Below are 18428 nucleotides of genomic sequence, written 5' to 3'. Positions count from 1 at the left end.
AGAAGTCTAGAGCAGCTGCAACTGTATTCTGGTTGTTTAAAGTTTTTTTGACATGACTGTGGTATTGTGCATCCAGTATACAATCTTCTTGTCAATAACATCTGGGCAATCAATGTGTGCAAAAAATGAATCTTGGGCTTATGGCATATCTGTAGCCATATGCTTTCTACCTGTCAATATAGTTCAAAAGCAGTGAGTGAGGAAAATTCTGTAGACAAGGCATCTGTCCTAGGTCTCACAGGATGCACAGGATGGTCTTACAACTTATATTTTGTGTCATATATCATGCAACACATCTGGGCAAAAGGACACTTGCTTTGGTAATCCCAGCCACCATAATGGCAAAGCAGCAGCAGTAGCAAGCAGTGGCTTCATACTGTTGTATTTATTTGTTTAGCTGGCATTGCCCTTTCATCTCACTGATAATTCGGTGCTTACTCAATTTCACTGTTCAGAGTGATCATCACCTCGCATCTTTAAATGTGGTCAGCCTTCATTTTCCTTCCCACCCAAAACACAATGAGATTCAGACATGAAGTGTTGTACAAATATCAAATCTGCATGTGCTTTTGTGTGCATGTGTCTGTCCAAACAGTTCTTAACACTAGCTGGCATATTTTGTTATTTCAGTTTTCAAGATACTCCTTCAGCAGCAAAATCATCTAAATCTGTGATGGAAACTATGCCAGTATTTGGTGTTGGGCTCATGTCCTTTCCTAAGTGAACTTTAGTTTCTTGAATATCTTGACTGTAGGAGTAAGAGGCTGGTTCGATATAGGGCTGAGTATCCACAGCTTCAGAGTATCTGCAGTCCTGCTGGCCATCTTCAGGTAGTTCAGTTGATTCTCCTGGTACAGCTGACATTAACCAGGTAGGTTCAGAGAGCTGAGAAGGTGACTTCAGCACTGCTACAGATGAAGCTGGTAAAGGCAGCACTCTAGGGTAGGAGACATAGGGGGAATTCATAATTTCTGAAGAGGAGGGTTGGTCTAAGTTCCCTTCTGAGGAAGGGACTGACACTTGAACATATTTGCCAGTTTCGGGGTCATAAAATGTCTTTATATTAACTTCAGCTGGTAAATCAACTACATAGTATTGACCAGAATCAGGGTCTTGGAGGAGTTTACGCTGGGTTAAAGAGGGTGAAGGGCTTACTGCTGATGCATGACTGGGTCTTCCTGTACTGGTTTCTGTGGGAGTAAAAGTTGAGTGAGGGGTAGGGTGGAGAGGAGAATATCCCAAGGATGAGAGAGTCTGTCCAGAATGAGAAGACTTTCTCTCTACACCATCTGTATGCTCAGTCTGATGTTTTTTCTGCTGCTCTTGCATTTTCTTTCTCCTGTTTGCCAGCTTTTTGGCCCGTCGCAGAGCTTTTTCTGTTTTTGGTGGCACGGCAGGAGGCTTGCCTGCTGCTCTCTCCCTAGGTTCCCTGGGCTCCAGTCTCTCAGCTTCCCCTGGAGAATCAGAAAGCAGATTTCTCTGTGCTGAACCAAGTATCTCTTCTGCAGCCATATCAGCTTGGCTTTTTAGTGCCATGTTCAGCAAGGCAGGGTTTATAACACCCTCTGTCTCTCTAAGGCCAGAAATTGTTGGTTTGTCTGACGATGAACTGGCAGTAAGAGAGTGCATCGTGCTGCCTGACCTGGGGCTTGCAACAGCAGAGCATGCAAGACTGTCTAACAAAACTGGTGCACCTTCTGTGTGTAGGATGTCCTCCAAAGCTTCATGGGATACAGGAGAATAAGTGTGGTCCTCTGATATGGAGTCAGTCACGGGGGAAATTGTCTCCCTAGTGATTATTTTTTTTGCACAAGAGCCACCCCTGCGATTAGATAGATGATGATTCTTAAAGTAATTTGTCTTTCTTTCTGTGGGATAGCTGGGGTTGTTTTGTGCTTGGTCATTTTCCAGACCTAAATTTGGCTGTGTTAAGCTGTGTCTTGCCTTCCTAGGCTGGGTCCTCTCTTTCCTTCTGCAGACACTTTCCTCACTCATTTCCCCAACTTCATTTAACAAAGCACAAGTTTCTTTATCTTTTTCCATTAGCTTCCCTAATGAAAAGTTCTCTGTATCTTCCAGATGACTGGGATCCAGTGTTGCTGAAGTAGATCCAGGCTCACTGGCTTCTTTTCCTCTGTCGATTGCTCCATCCCTCACATTCTGCTTCCCTCTGCGCCTCGATACTGACCAGCCTGCCTCCTGAGCATGCAACATCTTTTGGTGCTGCTTGTTGTGCCATGCTGGAGGCATAAACCTACCTTCCATTTCCTTATAACTGCTGCTCACTGTATCATCCAGGGAAAAGGACCTGAACAGAGGCAGTTTGACAGCCCTTATTACCTGAGGTGACCTGAATGTGTTATCTTTAATCATAAACAGACTGGGTTTGGTTGCACTTGAAGATGGTGGTGTTTGTGGTTCTTCAGGCTTGCGGACGGACATGTCCCTTACACTGCTGGCAGCAGAATTCATGCTGTTGGCCTCCTTGCTTTTCTCTCTCCTTAGTTTCTCTTTCATCAAGCTCCTCTGTTCATTCCCAGTAACCTTCCCCTCCCCCTTCTCTGCTGCACCAGTACCAGAGCTGATACAAGCATAATATTGCAGTTCACCTTCCCCAACCTCTTCCCCTTTCTCGTTGTGGCTATTCTTACTGTCTGTACCCATTTCACTGTCAGTCCTCTGGCTTTCTTGAAGGCATGCCTTTTGCATCAGGGGCACTGGTGGAAATGACTCATCCTGAAGTGGCTGCTCTACCGTGGAGACAAAAGACTGCTCTGAAGAACTAGTGCTTCTTCTGCCTTGTGCTTCACGGTCAGGTACCACCATATTGGTTTGGGGGTCACTGTAAGGCACATCCTCTGCTGGTGAGAGTTGATTTGGGAGTGTTTTGAAGGCAAGAATTTTATTCCGAATAGCAGCCTGTCTCTCATTTTCCTCATTCTGGACACTGGGATTTTGCCCAGCTGTCATGTCTGCATTATCTCTACTGAATGGTTTCAGTGCTGGATAGTGCAGATGTTTTCTTAAATCAGGTTCATTTGATTCATGTCTGAACAAGGGGAAGTTTTCATTCTCCCTTGTGTTTTTAACCAGATCTTCACGTGTTGAGTTGTCTTGCTGCAAGTTGTCTCCAGTTTGGTAAAATAAAAGGTCCCCTGTTGTCTGGGGTGAGCTCATAGTCAGGTAATTGTCTGCAAAGTGTCCAGTTAAATCAGTTTTATTGTCCTTTTCGTGAATACTGCCCGACAATATGGAGGTTATATCACTCAATTCATCTTTGTCTGCAATATTCTTGTTACTTTTTTCTTGTGAAGTGGAGAGTGAGGCATTCATTTTTGTAGTCTCCTGGATATTTTCCCTCATTTTATTTTTCTCCTCCAAGGCCCTTAACAGAGGAGAAGGGGTATAAATGCTTTTAACACGTTTACGCACATCCTTCAAGTTGAATAACAGACTCGATGCTTTTGATTTGTAACTATCCCGAGACCTGTAATTGTCAAATGTGTTCCCCTCATGGTCTCTCAGTGCCGTGCTCTCAGTGGGAGGAGGTGTCAGTGGGATCAGCTCACTTTCAACAGTGTCCACCTCCTGTTTTGGTGGTATGATGGGTGTTAAGAGTTCGGTGATGTTGAAAGGGGGACTGATTGATCGAGGGGAGTTTACCTGTTTAGCCAGAGGAGTCACCTCCAGAGCAGGTTTGACACCAGTCACCTTTTCAGACAATGAGCATGTCTCATCGCTGGCTGTGAACTTCTCCTTTGAAGTCTGTCTCCTCTCTGCTGCCCCTTTTGCAGCCCTCTGCCTCCTCCAGGGCAGACAGGTATTGCCCAACTGGGGACTAAGGGGCTCCCCTTCAGTTAAGGTGGCCAGGGGTCTTGGTGGAGGTGGGCTGGGTGCTTGGGACATAGGTGAAACCATCCTGTGGGACATGGACTGGGGCGAGACGGGGGCTGGGGATATGGCAGGGGGTGAAAGTGGAGCTGGCACTGGCGGTGGTGGCACAGGAGGGGCTTCAGGAGTAGGGGGTTTTGGGGGATGGCCCTGCTGGTTTGGAGGTGGAAGGTGTGGGACAGGGGGTGGCCGAGGGTGACCCCGGTGCACATGGATTCTAGGGGGGGGTGTAGGAGGAAGAGCAGCAGGAAATTCAGTTTCTGAAGGAAGGGCGTCCTGAGGTTCATATGCAGCTGGGAGAGGGATGCTGAAAGCAGCTTCTGGTGTTAGCTTCATCTGAAAATCCTTCTCCTGTTTCTTAGCAACGGTGGTCTTGACAGGTGGCAATTTATGTTCCTGTGTGTAGGATCCTTTAATAAATGGTGCTTCTTCCAGGTATGTAAGACCTTCCTTTTTCATTTTTATATCAACAAATTCCTCCTTTTCAGCCAGTTTTTTATGATGAACGTTCCATGATTCAAAAGCGCTATTCTCACTGTGAAGAAAATTACCTTTTTTTGCTGGCTCATTAACTTTCACACTTCTGTTTTTTAAAGCCTTTTTAGAAGAACGGGAAAAATTCGACTTGGCTACTTTTGATATCTCAATCAGCACAGGATAATAATCATCAGAGCCACAATAACTCAGGTCTATTTTATTAGGTCTTTTCTGTGGCTCATGTTTGCTGAGACAGTGGCTACCTTGGCTAGTCTCAGAATATTCAGAAAGTTCCTTGTGGTTGCTTAATACATCTGTGTCATCCCAACAAGCCATATCATTTCCATGATTTAATTTACATTTTTGAAAGCTATTCTTAATGGGCTGCTTAACAGCTATCAGGGAACCCCCTGACCCTTGGTCTGCAGTCTTATCAAATGTCTTAATCAAAGAGGACACTTTTGAAGCATGTTTATTGTTCCTTGGACCAGGAACTGGCAAATTCACTTTTTTCCTTTCTGTGGCAAAGGTGTTATTTTTAGCAACCTTTTCCTCCTCCGGAGCACACTTTGGTAACTGCTGGAATGTTGAAGCCCATATTGTATGTTCATTGTTTCTTGCTGTTAGCTTGTTACAGACATTGCTCTTCTTGATGGCATGGTTTAAGGTCCCTGGGTGAAGTTTAGCAGAGAACTGGAGGGCGAAGTCAGGTGAAATGGCAAGATCTGACTCACTGTAAGAGTCTTCGAGTTCTGCCACACACAAACTTTTGAAAGCCCGGTCTGTGAGGCTGCTCACTTCTCTGTCTGTTTCATCCAGGAGACTCCCAATACTTGAGGAGTCACTATGTCCCTCTGTATGTTTCTTATTTCCCTGCATTGTTCATGGGAATCATGAATGAATTATCCAAAGGATTAACTTCAGGAAGATGACTGTGTGGGGTGGTTGCAGCTGTTCCAGTTGTTAGCAAGTCACAAGCACAAAGTGATTTGTCCTGATGCTGCTGTTGCACATTGATTCATCTTACAGAATAGCTGAAGGAAATTTTCTTCTCTGCAAAGTCAAAAATTATAAATAATCATTTTTCTATATTAACACTATCAGTGACCATTTCCCAGATATATCAGTCACTAATTTACTCCTACATGTATTCTAAGCAAGATGCTAACAATACAATGAATAAATCATAAAAAATAATTCTGTTTGACAATACGAGTAGCTTATGGTAGCTCATAGTTTAATTTCTTGAAAGGGCCATTAAAAAAAGTGGTTTCACCTCAGATCCTTTACTTGGGTTCTTAAACAAGGATATAAGAACCAAATTTCAAGTACTTCCCTTTCTGTACTTCAAACTATAAGCACTTCTGAGTGCTGTGCATGTATTTAGCTAAGAAAGTTAGCCATTTCTTGAGCAGGAAGAATTAGAGTAATAAAAAGAGGAAAATTTACTTAAAAAAAGTACATCATTGCACACTATGTCCAAAATGAAAGAAAAGTTGGTAAAACTTACTTGACAAGACATCATAATTATAATTTAAAATATTTTGTGAAAAATAAAATTATAGGAGATTATATCCTCACTCCTCTATTAGCTCATGACTGTGGAAAATGTAGTCTACAGAGATGAGCCTGCTTGTATCAGGCTGGAGCTTTGCCGTGATAATTACCCTGAGCAGAACTCTTGTTTCAGAAACCAGAATGGCACCACAGGTAAAGAGGATTTACTGTGCATTAGCATGTTCTAAGCTAATATTGCTGGTGTAAAATCCTTTAGCCACCCATATCCATAGCCACCCATATCCAGATACAGTCAGGTTGGTACATTGAAACTGAAGAGACTGCTAATATCAGCTTAGCCAGCAGAAGGCAGGAGTGCCTAGGGGACTCTAGCAGACCCACTAAAGGAGCTCAAGGAATATTTGATTTCAGTTCTAGAACTGCTGGGAGCAAAAGGTAACCCATTCAACACAATTATAAAATATCACAGCCTTCCATTAATCCCTGATTACAGTGCAGTCAGGGCCTACAGCATGGTAGATTGTGTCCAACTCCACGTCAGTCTGAAGACAGAATGGGGGAATCATTGGGTGGAGCAAGTAAAAGCAAAACAGATCCTTCAGCTCTACTTGAAATCTTGGATCCACTGTAGAACTGAGCAATGAAATACAGATCCAGATATCAACTGCTCCAGCTGTCCAAATCCATAATTCCAGAGGCTCAGCTCAGTGAGACTCTTGTAAAGCGCACCGTTTTCTCTATGAGGATTCAGCACTGGTCAAAGTACGAAAAGTCAGAGGAACTGGGCTTAACCGGCTGAATCACTCAGGCTCAGCTGTTCAACTGAAAATACTCCTCACCTTCCCTTTCTATTGAAAAAATCTCAGCTAACCTATTTTTAGACTCAAAGTATCATAGTGAATCTTGATTCTGTCCTTTCAGCAATAGAATTCCAGTAACTTATGGAGAACTACAACAGATTTACACCAGAAATAAAATGAGCTTGATAGAGCTTCTCCATTTTACTTTGTACAAAGATTTTTCAAAAAGCAAGTTTCACTCCCCTCGCTGCCATATATTTTTGTGTATAATGCAGCAAGAAAAAAAGCAAAGACAAATGAAAGGCCATCCCACTCTTGGTTTTGATCCTTAGCTGTCATATGAGTGGGAAGTACAGGTACATACCTGCCTGCCATGTATCTTTGCTTCTCATATTTAGAACTCCCTCTCATGCTTGTATTTGGCATCATTTCTAACCATCTTTAGTGAAGTGGTAGAAATAGTCCAGTGATGTAGAGTCGACAGAAGTAGTGTCCTGGGATGTTTCCAACCGTCAGCATTTTTTGATCCTAAATGAGCTCTGCAATTTGAAAACAAAGACATTTATTTGCATGATCTGAAGATTGTCTCATGCTGTATTCATTCATTTACTTGTTCATTCACATTTTACAACCATTTTAGAAGTGACTTACAGGATTTCTTACCAAAAGAGGCAGGTATCCACCCCAAAAATACAATAATCAGATACCTTCAGGGTTTGGTAGCTTGTGGAGTGCAGTCAGGTTCCGAGCAAACAACTATTGCAACCTCCAACATTCTCTGGTAGCCCCAGCAGGGACTAACAGCTGAGTGAGCAATGGTTTCCTGGCAGTCTGCCCATTGCAAAGGCTGGGTGACGTCTCCAGGCTAAAAAGAGGAGTTGTGCCAGATGAGTTCTTCCCTGCTGCTGTCTATACCCCTGCTGTGCCATGCTTTCATAGGGACTGCAGAAGAAAACGCATGCCTCCACTCCACCTGTACATGACTTCCTACTGCCAAGCAAGTATACACAGACGTCGGTCTGGTGGACTGTGAACTAACACAGCTGAGGTTTGAAAGTTCATCCTTTTCACTGTCCCTGTTGTAAAGGAGAGGAAAGGTGGACAGCTGAGATGGTGAGGGGCAGTAAACAAAACATCCAATTTGTTTCCATGTGTGAATGAGAGTCAGAAGATGCTAAAGGAAAGCTCAGTTATGGCAAATGTATTGCTGCTCTCTTTTTGCTGTGGAGACCCCCAAGGTTCAAGCTAGTTTGCTTACTCTTTGCAAGAATATATCCACTTCCTACAAAGAGAACTGCCCGGCCCTAGGCAATGCAAATAGCACATAGATGTGCTTTATATGGTAGATTTTTCTGAAGCAAGGGTCTCCTCTGAGGCTTTTGTGTCAGCCCGTGGTATTTAAAACACACTGGCAAATGTGGCAACAAGGGCTCACCCACTGGGGTGGCCTCCTACACTTTATCTGAGGAAGGACAGTGGGCAGTGTTGGTTTAGGGACAAGTCTGTACCAATCAGAGCTTTTTGTCATCTGTTTAAGATGTCTGAATCAATAAAAAAGAAAAGTAAATATAAATTAAAAACCCCAATGCTATGTTTGGTTGCAGCCAGATGTAAAAGGGCATCCTCATTGCAGAAATATGTACTCGGTTATCTCTTTGCTCAGAGGTTAAATTACAATTTTACTGCTTCTGTGGTACTCTTAACTGAGCAAAGCCAACGCAGTGCTGGGAGATTGTGATTATGTTCTGGCTCACGCTTCAACAGGGCTGTTAACTAAATTCCAGCAGCACAATGTTTATCACTATCGGTGGTGGTGCCTGAACTAGGAAGAAGGTTGGCTTTCAGATCTCATGGACAGAGGTCTGAAGAAACATCTTATCCCTTGTAAACTGAGAACACTTGCTGAAAATGTGAGTAGGGTAACAATAAACATGGAGATCATGATGTAATCTCAGCAATTATTTTCCTAGATGGAGTCACTGTTACAAAAACAACTTGGTGTCACTGATTAAAAAAAGAATACTGACTGTCACTGTCTCTGAAACCCTTGTGAAGATCCTTGTCTTGCCTGGCCAGTACTGATACTTGGGCAGTGTAATGTTTCAAGCTGGAAAAGCTGTATCTAAACTAAGTGTTCCAGGTGCAGATCACTACTGGGACTGGATGGAAATTGCAGCACTGTATATCTTTGACATCTAGCTATCTCTTGTATAGGTGTGGTGGCAAGTTCCGAACTTTGGGCAAAGCAGCTGATCGTGGCTGGTTTAGTAATCTGGTGAGATCCCATTTCTTTACCTTTTTGGACAAACATGGCAGCCAGCAAGCAAGTTGCAGCGTTTGAGCTTAGGTCAGGATTCAGTTGGTTCAAACATTTAAGGATGTCTGAATTTAGTATATTTTCAAGACAGAGGAAAGCAACGCTGGGCATTTGGAACTGTTTGGGAAACACTGAGAAATATGTGAGGGGTTTGCAACAGGCATTATCTGATACGAGCTATCAAAAAAGCTTGCATGAATGTACAGATTTCAAGGAGCTTAATCAGAAACCAACCTCCCCTCTTTTAAATAGGAGGCTTTTTTCAGTGGCTCTCTTAAGTGCCTAGCAAGTTATGATGAGGAGGTTAAATTACAGAGACTATTCCTGGCCTGGCACAGGCTGAATGTCAACTTTTTTCACTAGGTAGGAGCTGGGCAAACCAGCAAACTTGGCTGGAGCGTGTGACATCACTGCTGTTGCAAAATATAAAGGGCTGGTTGTTTCTCCCACGCCCCTTGGGCTGGTATTTGGCTGAAACGTTGTGCCATGAGACATCGCAGTGGCATTTTGGCAGCACCCTTGGGAGCTGTATAGCAATCTGAAGTCAGCAGCACTGCATTCCCGTTGAGCATGGGAAGAGAAGGGAGATGGAAGGAAGGTTTATTATTATTATTTTTTTAATCTTTGTGAGCTGGCTTCTTCATGTGGTGCTTTCTGTACGGCATCCATCCACAGCTCCAAGAAAACTCAGAGCCCTGTGGTGACTGCTAGCTGAGGTTTAATTCAGCAGCATGCTCTACTTGCACACATGTTGCTGCTTTGTGCTTTTAGGGGCTCATCATGAAAATGAACAGTTAATGCTTCTTGCCATGGGAAATAGGAGAGATCCCTGAATTGATGACTTTTTTGCATAGGTGTATGTTTGTCCATGGCACACATGGAAACTTGTAACAGGATGAGAGGGCTGGATGGAAACAGGCCTGTTCAGTTATGTCAGGACAAGACAACACTCCCAGCCGATGGCAGCTGCTTGCCAGCCTGAGCAGGGATGGCTGAGGAGGTCTCTGGGGTATCACTGGAAAATCCTGCATGGCAGCAGTGATCAGTATGCGAATGGCTACTGAGTGTGCTGCTGTCAGTCAGTGATCACAGTACTGCTGTCTTCATTGTGCATTTAGGAAAAAAGACAAAAAGGCGTCAAGGAGCTAAAAAGTCACCCTGTGAGACCCTGTCAGAGACAAGGAGCCAGAATGATGTCCAGGAGAAAAGAAATACACCGTAGCCTGGTGTAGAATGCCTGAACGTCCCTTGTCCTGGGATGTTTGGACTGCCAAGGCTGCTGGTCATATTGGGCTGCACTGGAATCAAATGCTCTCTATCTGTCCTGCTGCCTGGGCTGCTCTAGGCACGCTGCCTCTCTGAGCAGCCCTTGGGGCACATGGATGAGGGAAGGATCATGATGCTCTCACCAAGGAGGGGAGCTGCCCAACAAGAGAGACAGTGGTGCTCCAGCCACATTTCTCTGAACTGTCAAGAAAGGCAACTTCTGGATTAAGACTGTTGTAAAATGAAAGTAATTAGCACAAACCTCCATTTCCCTCATCCAACAAGATCACTTTAATCTATGCTTTGTGGTCATAAAGGACAGCTAAAATGAATTCTCCCGCTTGGGGAAAGGGGAACCACTTTGCTCAAATACAAGTAACTGCTCCAGCTGATGGAAGGTGGATTCAGTTGGTTCAAACATTTAGGGTGAAGATCCCAAACACTGACAGGAATGTCTAGCATCAAACAAAGTGACCTCAGCTATTCCAGCATCAGATCTTTGATCATTGCACTAGAAAGCAAGGTGAAGGAACCATGTGTCTGAACTAAACCAGTGTAGACTGGCTCCATTCTCCTTGAGGATTTGGCCCAGCAATTGTGTCTTGAACAGCTTGTCCTGGGCCAGAGAAGAGGAGACACTGTTCTTGACTTTGGGCCAACTTCTGTTCTCAGTTACACCGGTATAAATCTAGAGACATTTTACTGACGTCAGTAGAATAACTGAGAACAGAATTGGTGACTCTAAATACATCTACTTCCTAAGCCGCCACTGGTGCATTATCCAGAAGGCTACATAAGTAACTGTAACCACAGTAAAGTGAAATCCAGCATCTCTGAAGAGCCAAACCTCACCCCCATATGGCATTCAGACCAACATGTGAAGGAAAGGGATTTGAAACCGATACCACATTGCTATGCCTCCAAATTGTGTTGTCTGGACAACTCTGATTTTCTAACCTCTATCACTCACCACTGACAATAGCAGTGCTATTTGGGATAAAGTAGTTTTGCTCTTTTCTGCAATATTACCTAAAGCTCGTGTGGTAAACATTGTGCAGTCCCAGAAAGGGTGAGGAGAGCTGGCTGCCAATCTGAATTGCCATCCTGTGGACAACATATTTTAGAAATGTGTTTGTGTGTGTGATGGGAGGATGTTTTCATTTAGACTGTTTTTGAAATTTCACATGGAATAATAATTCTGAAGAGAAATTAAATGATAAATAGAAGTAACATGTAATATCTACCATAATAGTTAAAATAGTATATCGCTACTGTCCTTAAGTCAGAGATGGTGCATGCCGTTTAACATTACTGAAACTTTAAATTTTATTTTCTATGTCAAAAACCACTCTTACAGTATTGCAACAGAGTGTGATCTTGTTTTGAAATTTTCCTAAGTATTATATCAAAATATGTATGTGTGTATATATATATAAATTTCCAAATATCTCTCTAGGGGAAATGTTAAAATGAATATGATTGGGATTTTATTTGTTTAATCAAACTTTTTTTTTTTTTCCTGAAGAAAAGACAGCTGAAGTCTTTTTCTCCCCATGAGCTCTACTGAAGCTAGTGCATCTGTTGCCATGGGAGCTGAACCCAGGGACTCATCAGACTCACAGCTTGAGGAAGGTCAGCACAACTTGGTGGAAGCATGAATGCAAGGAGGGTTTGTACCTACCTAATGACTGTGCGTTATGCATTCTGCACTGTGACCTGTCCTCAAAGGATGTGAACCTCTTCCAGGCCCCAGCTGGAAAGCTTATCTCTTCAGCTCAGACCACAAAGCTCCAAGCAATGGGACATGAAGACCTCATGTGAATTAAAATGGGAGGAACAGAGACTGCTTGTGACAGCTATGGAGAAACATGGCAAGTCTCTCTACCTGACCCTTTCTGGTTCAATGGCAAAGACCCAACAGCTATTTCCAGCTGGTCTCCAGACTGCCTTTCCCAGTGTCCTCCAAATGCCCCATCCTGCCAAGAGGCCTGTCAAGTGTGGAAAAAGGAAATGTCTCTCAGAAAGGGTTGTATCTGGGCTGAGGCTTTCCTGAAACTCCTGTTCACTCCTTCTATTACCTGAGCCCTATCCACTGCCTTTGAAGAGTCAGTAACATCAGACATGATGGCAGAAATCAAAGGCACAGAGAGCATGACTAACGCAGGCAAAGGGCAGGTGCAACACCTGACAAACAGCACAAGTCTACAAGAATCACAAGTGCAAGGGATAGTGCTCCTCCCATGACCTGGAGTCAGCACGGACAAGTGACATTTAAGCAACTGAACCCAAACAGTGCATTTCTTGGCATTAAATGTCTGACTGCAAAAGGCCAGTCAGTAACTAGGTCAGTCATTATACACTGAGATATTTATACAGCTCCCCAGTAACACAGTACATGAGCACCTTGTGGCTATTTATCCTTACCAACTCCCTCCTGCAAGCAAGATTTCTGTCTCACAGATCAGCAGCTAAGGCCCAACTTCAACCGATTGATTTGCCCAAGATGCCCAAAACAGGGCATCTGTGGCAGGGCAGGGAACCAAATCTGTTTTTTCTGAATCACATGATAAAAGCTTAATCTTTGTCATTTAAAGCAAAAATGTGCCTTCCCACTGCCCTTCATAGGTTGTGGTACTTTACCATGAGCCTTTACAAAAAAAACCAAACAACCCTTCAACTGATTATGGTGCTGTAGCTTGGCATTACATTGTATAGCGAAACCTATCCAGATTTGCAGGTGACTGACTTCCTGAAAAGATCTCAGCTCCACCTCAGGTGCTTGATACCTATATCTCTCTGAGATCATGAAGACTCAAGCCTTCCTCACTAGTTCAAGGTGATGACTGACATTTGCATTGCTACAGCCCCCTCACTGAGCACTAACAGGATTTTGGCTCACAAGATGGGTATTCATCTCCTTTCATTTAGTCTTAAGCAAAGATTAGACGATGAAAGCTTCTGAGTTTTCACTTCCTGAGTGGGAGAAAGGAGATTTTCCCATAGGAGTGGGAAAGCTGTAAAGTACCACAACATTGCAATGGCTAGAGATAGGAGATGACAAAGGGGAAGGGAAGAAAGACACATAGACAAGAAAACAAATGTAATGGCTTGCATGCCTTGTAAAGGAGCATGCTGGACAGTCCCAGTCCATCATGGGAAAATTGTAGTGATACCAGCAAGTATGTTAGACACAAAAGGGAAGGAGGTGTATTCTCCTCTGTGACCTACACAAGGAAATCTGCAGCTGGTAACCAGCCATGCCTCACTTCTCTTTCCAGGCTGGGGAATCTGAAACCATCCCCCACTTACACTGCTCTCCTCATCAGCCCCAGCACACTGATACCATCTGCACTGTCAAGTTTACACTCAGACCATTTAAGCTTCTTAATAAGGAGAGTCTGATCCATACCCACTCACACAGGATACAGTCTCAGGAAATAACAGGCTTGCAGAAAACAAGTATTACTCTTTTACTGATAGTCTCACCTGCTCCTTTCCTTTTTACACTCTGGGTGCCAGGGTTTGGACTAGGATTTTGCTGAATCCTTTTTCTATAAAGAAAAGAATTCAAACCATTTCCATATGCTGGGTTCAAAGTACTTTCAAGTTTTGAGTGGTTTTCTCACCCATTGAATTCCCTGGGATTTAGGGACATACAATATCCTAAAATATCTGTCTTACGTTACCAAAGACAAATAGGTGTATGTACCACAGGGGAGAAGAGAAGGTGGAGGCTTTGGTTTTCAAAGTTTTCTGGCTCATGCTGCAGGAATTGAGCTTTCTTAAACCTTGCCAGAGTGCTTTCAAGTGCAGTCAAAAGATCCCAGTTCTTGAGCAAGCAGTGTGGCAGGGAGGGAAATACACACATACGTCAGAGCATATGATTCAAGCGCACAGCCATTCATTCACATAACATCTTTCCTCTGATGACAAACTGCTCCTCAACCATTTGTGATTATAACAGAGCCATTCCAGTTGAAGGACAAAAGCTGTGGCTTGCCTTACTCCTGCCTGCTATCTAGAAGATAGCCATGGAACAGCTATCCCTCCCATGTGAGGACTTTTAGAGGACAGGGGAGAGCCCACCTACCCTTACCCCAGGTATTACCTTTAGAGGCCATACTATTTTTCTCCTTTTTAGGAGCGAACTCCAGACAGTGGTCTTCTCCTGAGCAAGAAGGAAGTTCCTTCCAGTTCCCTCTTCACTGTGCGAAAGGAGTTGTGGTTGGTTTTGGCTTTTATTTCCTCTTTGGGAAATGCAGACTCTCTCTTCCTATTCAGAGATTGATTCATTGTTATGATTTAATGATGTGTCCCAAAGGCAATTCCTCATTCCTTTACAGTTAATGCACATGCTAAGGCATTTCTTGTGATTATTCTGTAAAGGATGTATGCAAAAGACAGAAAGGAAAATACAAGAGTTTTAAGCAGAATCCACACTTGTTCCCTAAGGGACAGGCCAATGATTTTGGCTGAAGCAGTCCCTCAGCAACCTCAGTAATGCTGTTATCCCAGTGCTTTCCCAGACCACCCAGACCCTCTGAAGAACCCTGCAATAGGGTTATCCACAGCCCAGTGCTGTCACCAGACACTTCTTTACCAGCTCTTCTCCTCAGTTCTCCTCTGCACCCCAAGAGGCAATTCTAGCTACTTGTCTATACCTTCACTTAATTCGTAAGCCTGATTAAAGAATAATTTCTAATTTTTGGAGAAACAGACTAAAAGTCCTAATGTCACTACGTCAAAACAGATCAGTCAAAACAAAGAGTCTCAGTGAACAACATCATCATGATCAGAAATGCTGCCCCACTGCCGCAGCACAAACCCTAGATTTTGGACCTATGGCTTGCAGGGTCCAGCTCCCTCTAAGCATGCTGTTGCTTCTGGGCACTTACTCCAATTTCTGACTTACCAACCCAGTAAATCCTGGGCACTTACTCCAATTTCTGAAAGCACTATGCTCTGAAGCATGCAAAGGACAGACCTGAAATACATCTCAACACAACAGAAGCCATTAGAAGTGTGCAGAATTGTGCAAGGGTCTATAACGAAGCTGACAGACAAGCCAAGCTGACCTTACAGTATGACAGCTTGTGTCTGATCCAGGTAAAAGTGACAGAGACACATCTGAGACTGAGGATCTGCAGTATCTGTAAATTACCAGATATTGATATTTGCTGACTCTGCATATTAAGGTGTAGCCAAATGTTAAATGCATTCATTTCTTTTAGAGACTTAAAAAAAAAATTTGCAGGGATTTACACCTCTATCTTTTCCAAGTGGAAAGTATGAGTTAGGTGGCCTTCATGTACCTGACTGTCATAGCTCTATCACACTTCCCAAAGCAGCCTCAGACACAGCGTGTAAGTAACAGGAAAAGCGTCCGTGAAACTACTGAGATGTAGCTATGCGAGAGACTGAAAATAAAGATGCAGCACTATTTGACCTGCTTGGGTCATAAAAAGATTGGTTTGACTGTTACCAGATTATTGATTTAGATTAATCATTATTGGCTAATGCCTTCTTGCATATCATTATCCGCAAGCACAAGAAATGGATGTTAAAAAAGCCTAGGACTATAATTAAATATCTGTTTTCTATGCCTGTCCAACAAGGATCATTTGGCAGGAGAACCCAAGAGAGAGGGAAACCTTACTTCTGGGGAAGGGTTGTCCTCTTACGGCTGCAATGCTGCCTCAGTTTCTCTTGGGCTGCTAAGGGACAGGGGTCTTGATGGCAGTCTCTCTGACCATACACACTTGAAAGTCATAAAAACCTGCCAACCAGCAACATAGTCAGAAAACACTAAGCTTAAAACACACACAAAAATATATATACATGTATATACCTTTAAATGTATATGTATAAGCAATCACTGACCCACCCCAAAACATGCACAGGCTTGATTGAAGCGAGATAGCCTTTTCTCGAGGGTAAAGCTCCCCTTATCAGTGCACACATGGAGTCCCCACTATCGTCCCTTTCCCCACGCACCTGTCAGCTGGCTCACAGACCACTGGTCCCAAATGCAACCCTACCTGAAGCAATGCACACTAGCTCTAAAAGCAGCGGACTCACCCTCTTGCTTATAGTAGACAAAGCTCTGTGTGACCTGGCACCCCGGCTGCAGGCAAGCCAGCACAGCAAAGCCTGCAGCTAAAATCCACTTGCAGAATTTGCCTCTGACAGCAACTTTCTGTATGTGTAAACTCAGCTAGACTAAAGAAAGACTAATACACAAATGGTATTTTCTCCCAACCTGGCTCACAGGGTTAGTTGGCTTTTTTCCTGGTCCTGGAGGGATTTACGTTTTCATGGGCACTTTGCACAGCTCTAGTAAAACACACACAGACAAGACAAACATTTCAGAGAAACGTGTAGGAATGAGAGGCTACAGAGTGAAATTTTTGTGTGCTTTTGGTTTGCGGTGCAGGGGTGCAATTGTACCTGCGTACCTCCACCCAGCTGTGGCCTTCAAGTTCACTGGTGAGTGCCTGTTACAACTGTTTTTGTAACTAAGTTGTGAATAAGTATGTAAATAACTTCCTAGTGATGAACTTGGAAGGATGGAGAAGTTTAGTTGTTTTGGGGTTCCAATATACTGGGAATCTTTAATTTGTTAGCGTTTTCCACAGGTCTTATCCTTCAAGCATTTAACTGAGGGCATTTGCTTTTTACACGGTCAGTTCCTTGAAGAAGTGAATGAAAAGAGCCATGGACTGTGATCCTGTCTGGAAAGCTTATTTCTCCTTCTTATTTCTTCTCAGTTTTCTTTCTCCCCAGCCTCCCACTCAGCAATGGCAGAGGAGTAGTGAGGAACCCTCTAGCTGATATTGTGCAAAGTCAGTGTGAAGTGATTGCTCTGGCCTGCTGCTGGAAAACTTTTGCCTATTCAGATATAATCGGATTACTTGTTCACAGGCCATTTAAAAAAGCATAAGCAGTTTGGCTTTTCAAGTTCAATTTTAATTATTTCTGTTCTTATTTTACTGCTGAGTTCTGCAGCTAGGCTAATAAAATGCAGTTCCTTGGGATGGCAGATTAAGAAGTTCTTCAACAACTGGACTCAGAAAAGCTTATGCCATTTAAGAAATTTTCCAGTGATTAAAATTGGATACAAGTCATAGTCACAGTCATTTATAGTGGCCTCTTAGCACTGCCTAGGTATTTGAACTATTTTACTTTTTCAACCTCTGTAGCATACTAATTGCTTTCTATAAAATATTTAAACAATTCTTTTCCTACTTGTTCAAAAAAAAAAAAAAAAAAAATAAAAATGCCTTCAAACCCCTATATGAGTCATTAAAGTTTTTAAGAGTACCTTATCTGTAGGCAGCAACCATCTAGAAAATAAAATCAATGTATATTTGCTTAAAGTTGCTTACAGCACAATGCACAGGACAATTAAATGGAGCTTCATAGCAATTTAGTGGTCTTTTAGAAAGATTATACCCCTTTACCAAATAATTATGTCATAAACAGTAACCACTGCATACAAATCTATACGTCTGCCTCTTTCCACATACAGACTTTCAGAGACAATCCTGCATTTTTCAGAGCAGAAAAAAGCTGGACAAAGTGAAAGGACTTTCCACCTCTAATCACTGAGAAGACAACATAAATGCTGTTTGATTTCTCTTATCTGATCGGTTACACAACTGATCCTTGAGTGCACACACATTCACATGCTCAGACACCATAATTCTTCACAATTTCCCTGCTTTAAAAACACCCACACGCTTTCCCCCTTACCTTCTGTGCTCCAGCTTCCTGATCAGGGACAGTGCAGTACTGTGTTTTCTTCCCTTAGGTCAAAGCCCCAGCACATTTTACAGCAGCCTGCTTACTATTAGCACTTCCCATTATTTATGTGTTTCGGACTCTCCTTCTGAACATGGTTACCTTAATAGAAACAACCACTGAAAAATAAATAAAACGATAAAAGTGGAGGAGCTAACCCGTGAGCCCTCGCAGACCTGCCCAGCCAGGTGAAGTGAAGTGAGCAAGGAATTCCAAGTTAGTAAAATGTATTTAAATAGTTATCAGGCAAGGAGAAACCAAGCAGAGATCATGGTGGGGAAGAGGCAAACATACGTATTGGAATAACCATGCGGTGTCAAGTAACAGACAGATGAAACAAACAGTCATCAGCTATTTTT

General features: G+C 43.1%; 1 protein-coding gene across 1 annotated transcript in view; it reads right to left on the bottom strand.

Annotated features, from left to right (window-relative positions):
• Window positions 1-633: 633 nt before the first annotated feature.
• Window positions 634-18428, bottom strand: part of C5H10orf71 (chromosome 5 C10orf71 homolog) — a 70723-nt gene continuing 52928 nt past the window's right edge. The window contains exons 2-3 of the mRNA XM_030488552.1: window positions 7051-7225; window positions 634-5421 (exon numbers count right to left, since the gene is read on the bottom strand). Of these exons, the coding sequence (XP_030344412.1) occupies window positions 634-5247 (4614 nt within the window). The 5' untranslated portion in view covers window positions 5248-5421; window positions 7051-7225. The remainder of the gene's footprint in view (window positions 5422-7050; window positions 7226-18428) is intronic.

This window comes from Strigops habroptila, chromosome 5 (genome assembly GCF_004027225.2).
Source record: "Strigops habroptila isolate Jane chromosome 5, bStrHab1.2.pri, whole genome shotgun sequence".
Lineage (NCBI taxonomy): Eukaryota > Metazoa > Chordata > Aves > Psittaciformes > Psittacidae > Strigops > Strigops habroptila.
The sequence above is the reverse complement of the archived record's forward strand: the minus strand, read 5'-3'. Positions and strand labels throughout refer to the sequence as shown.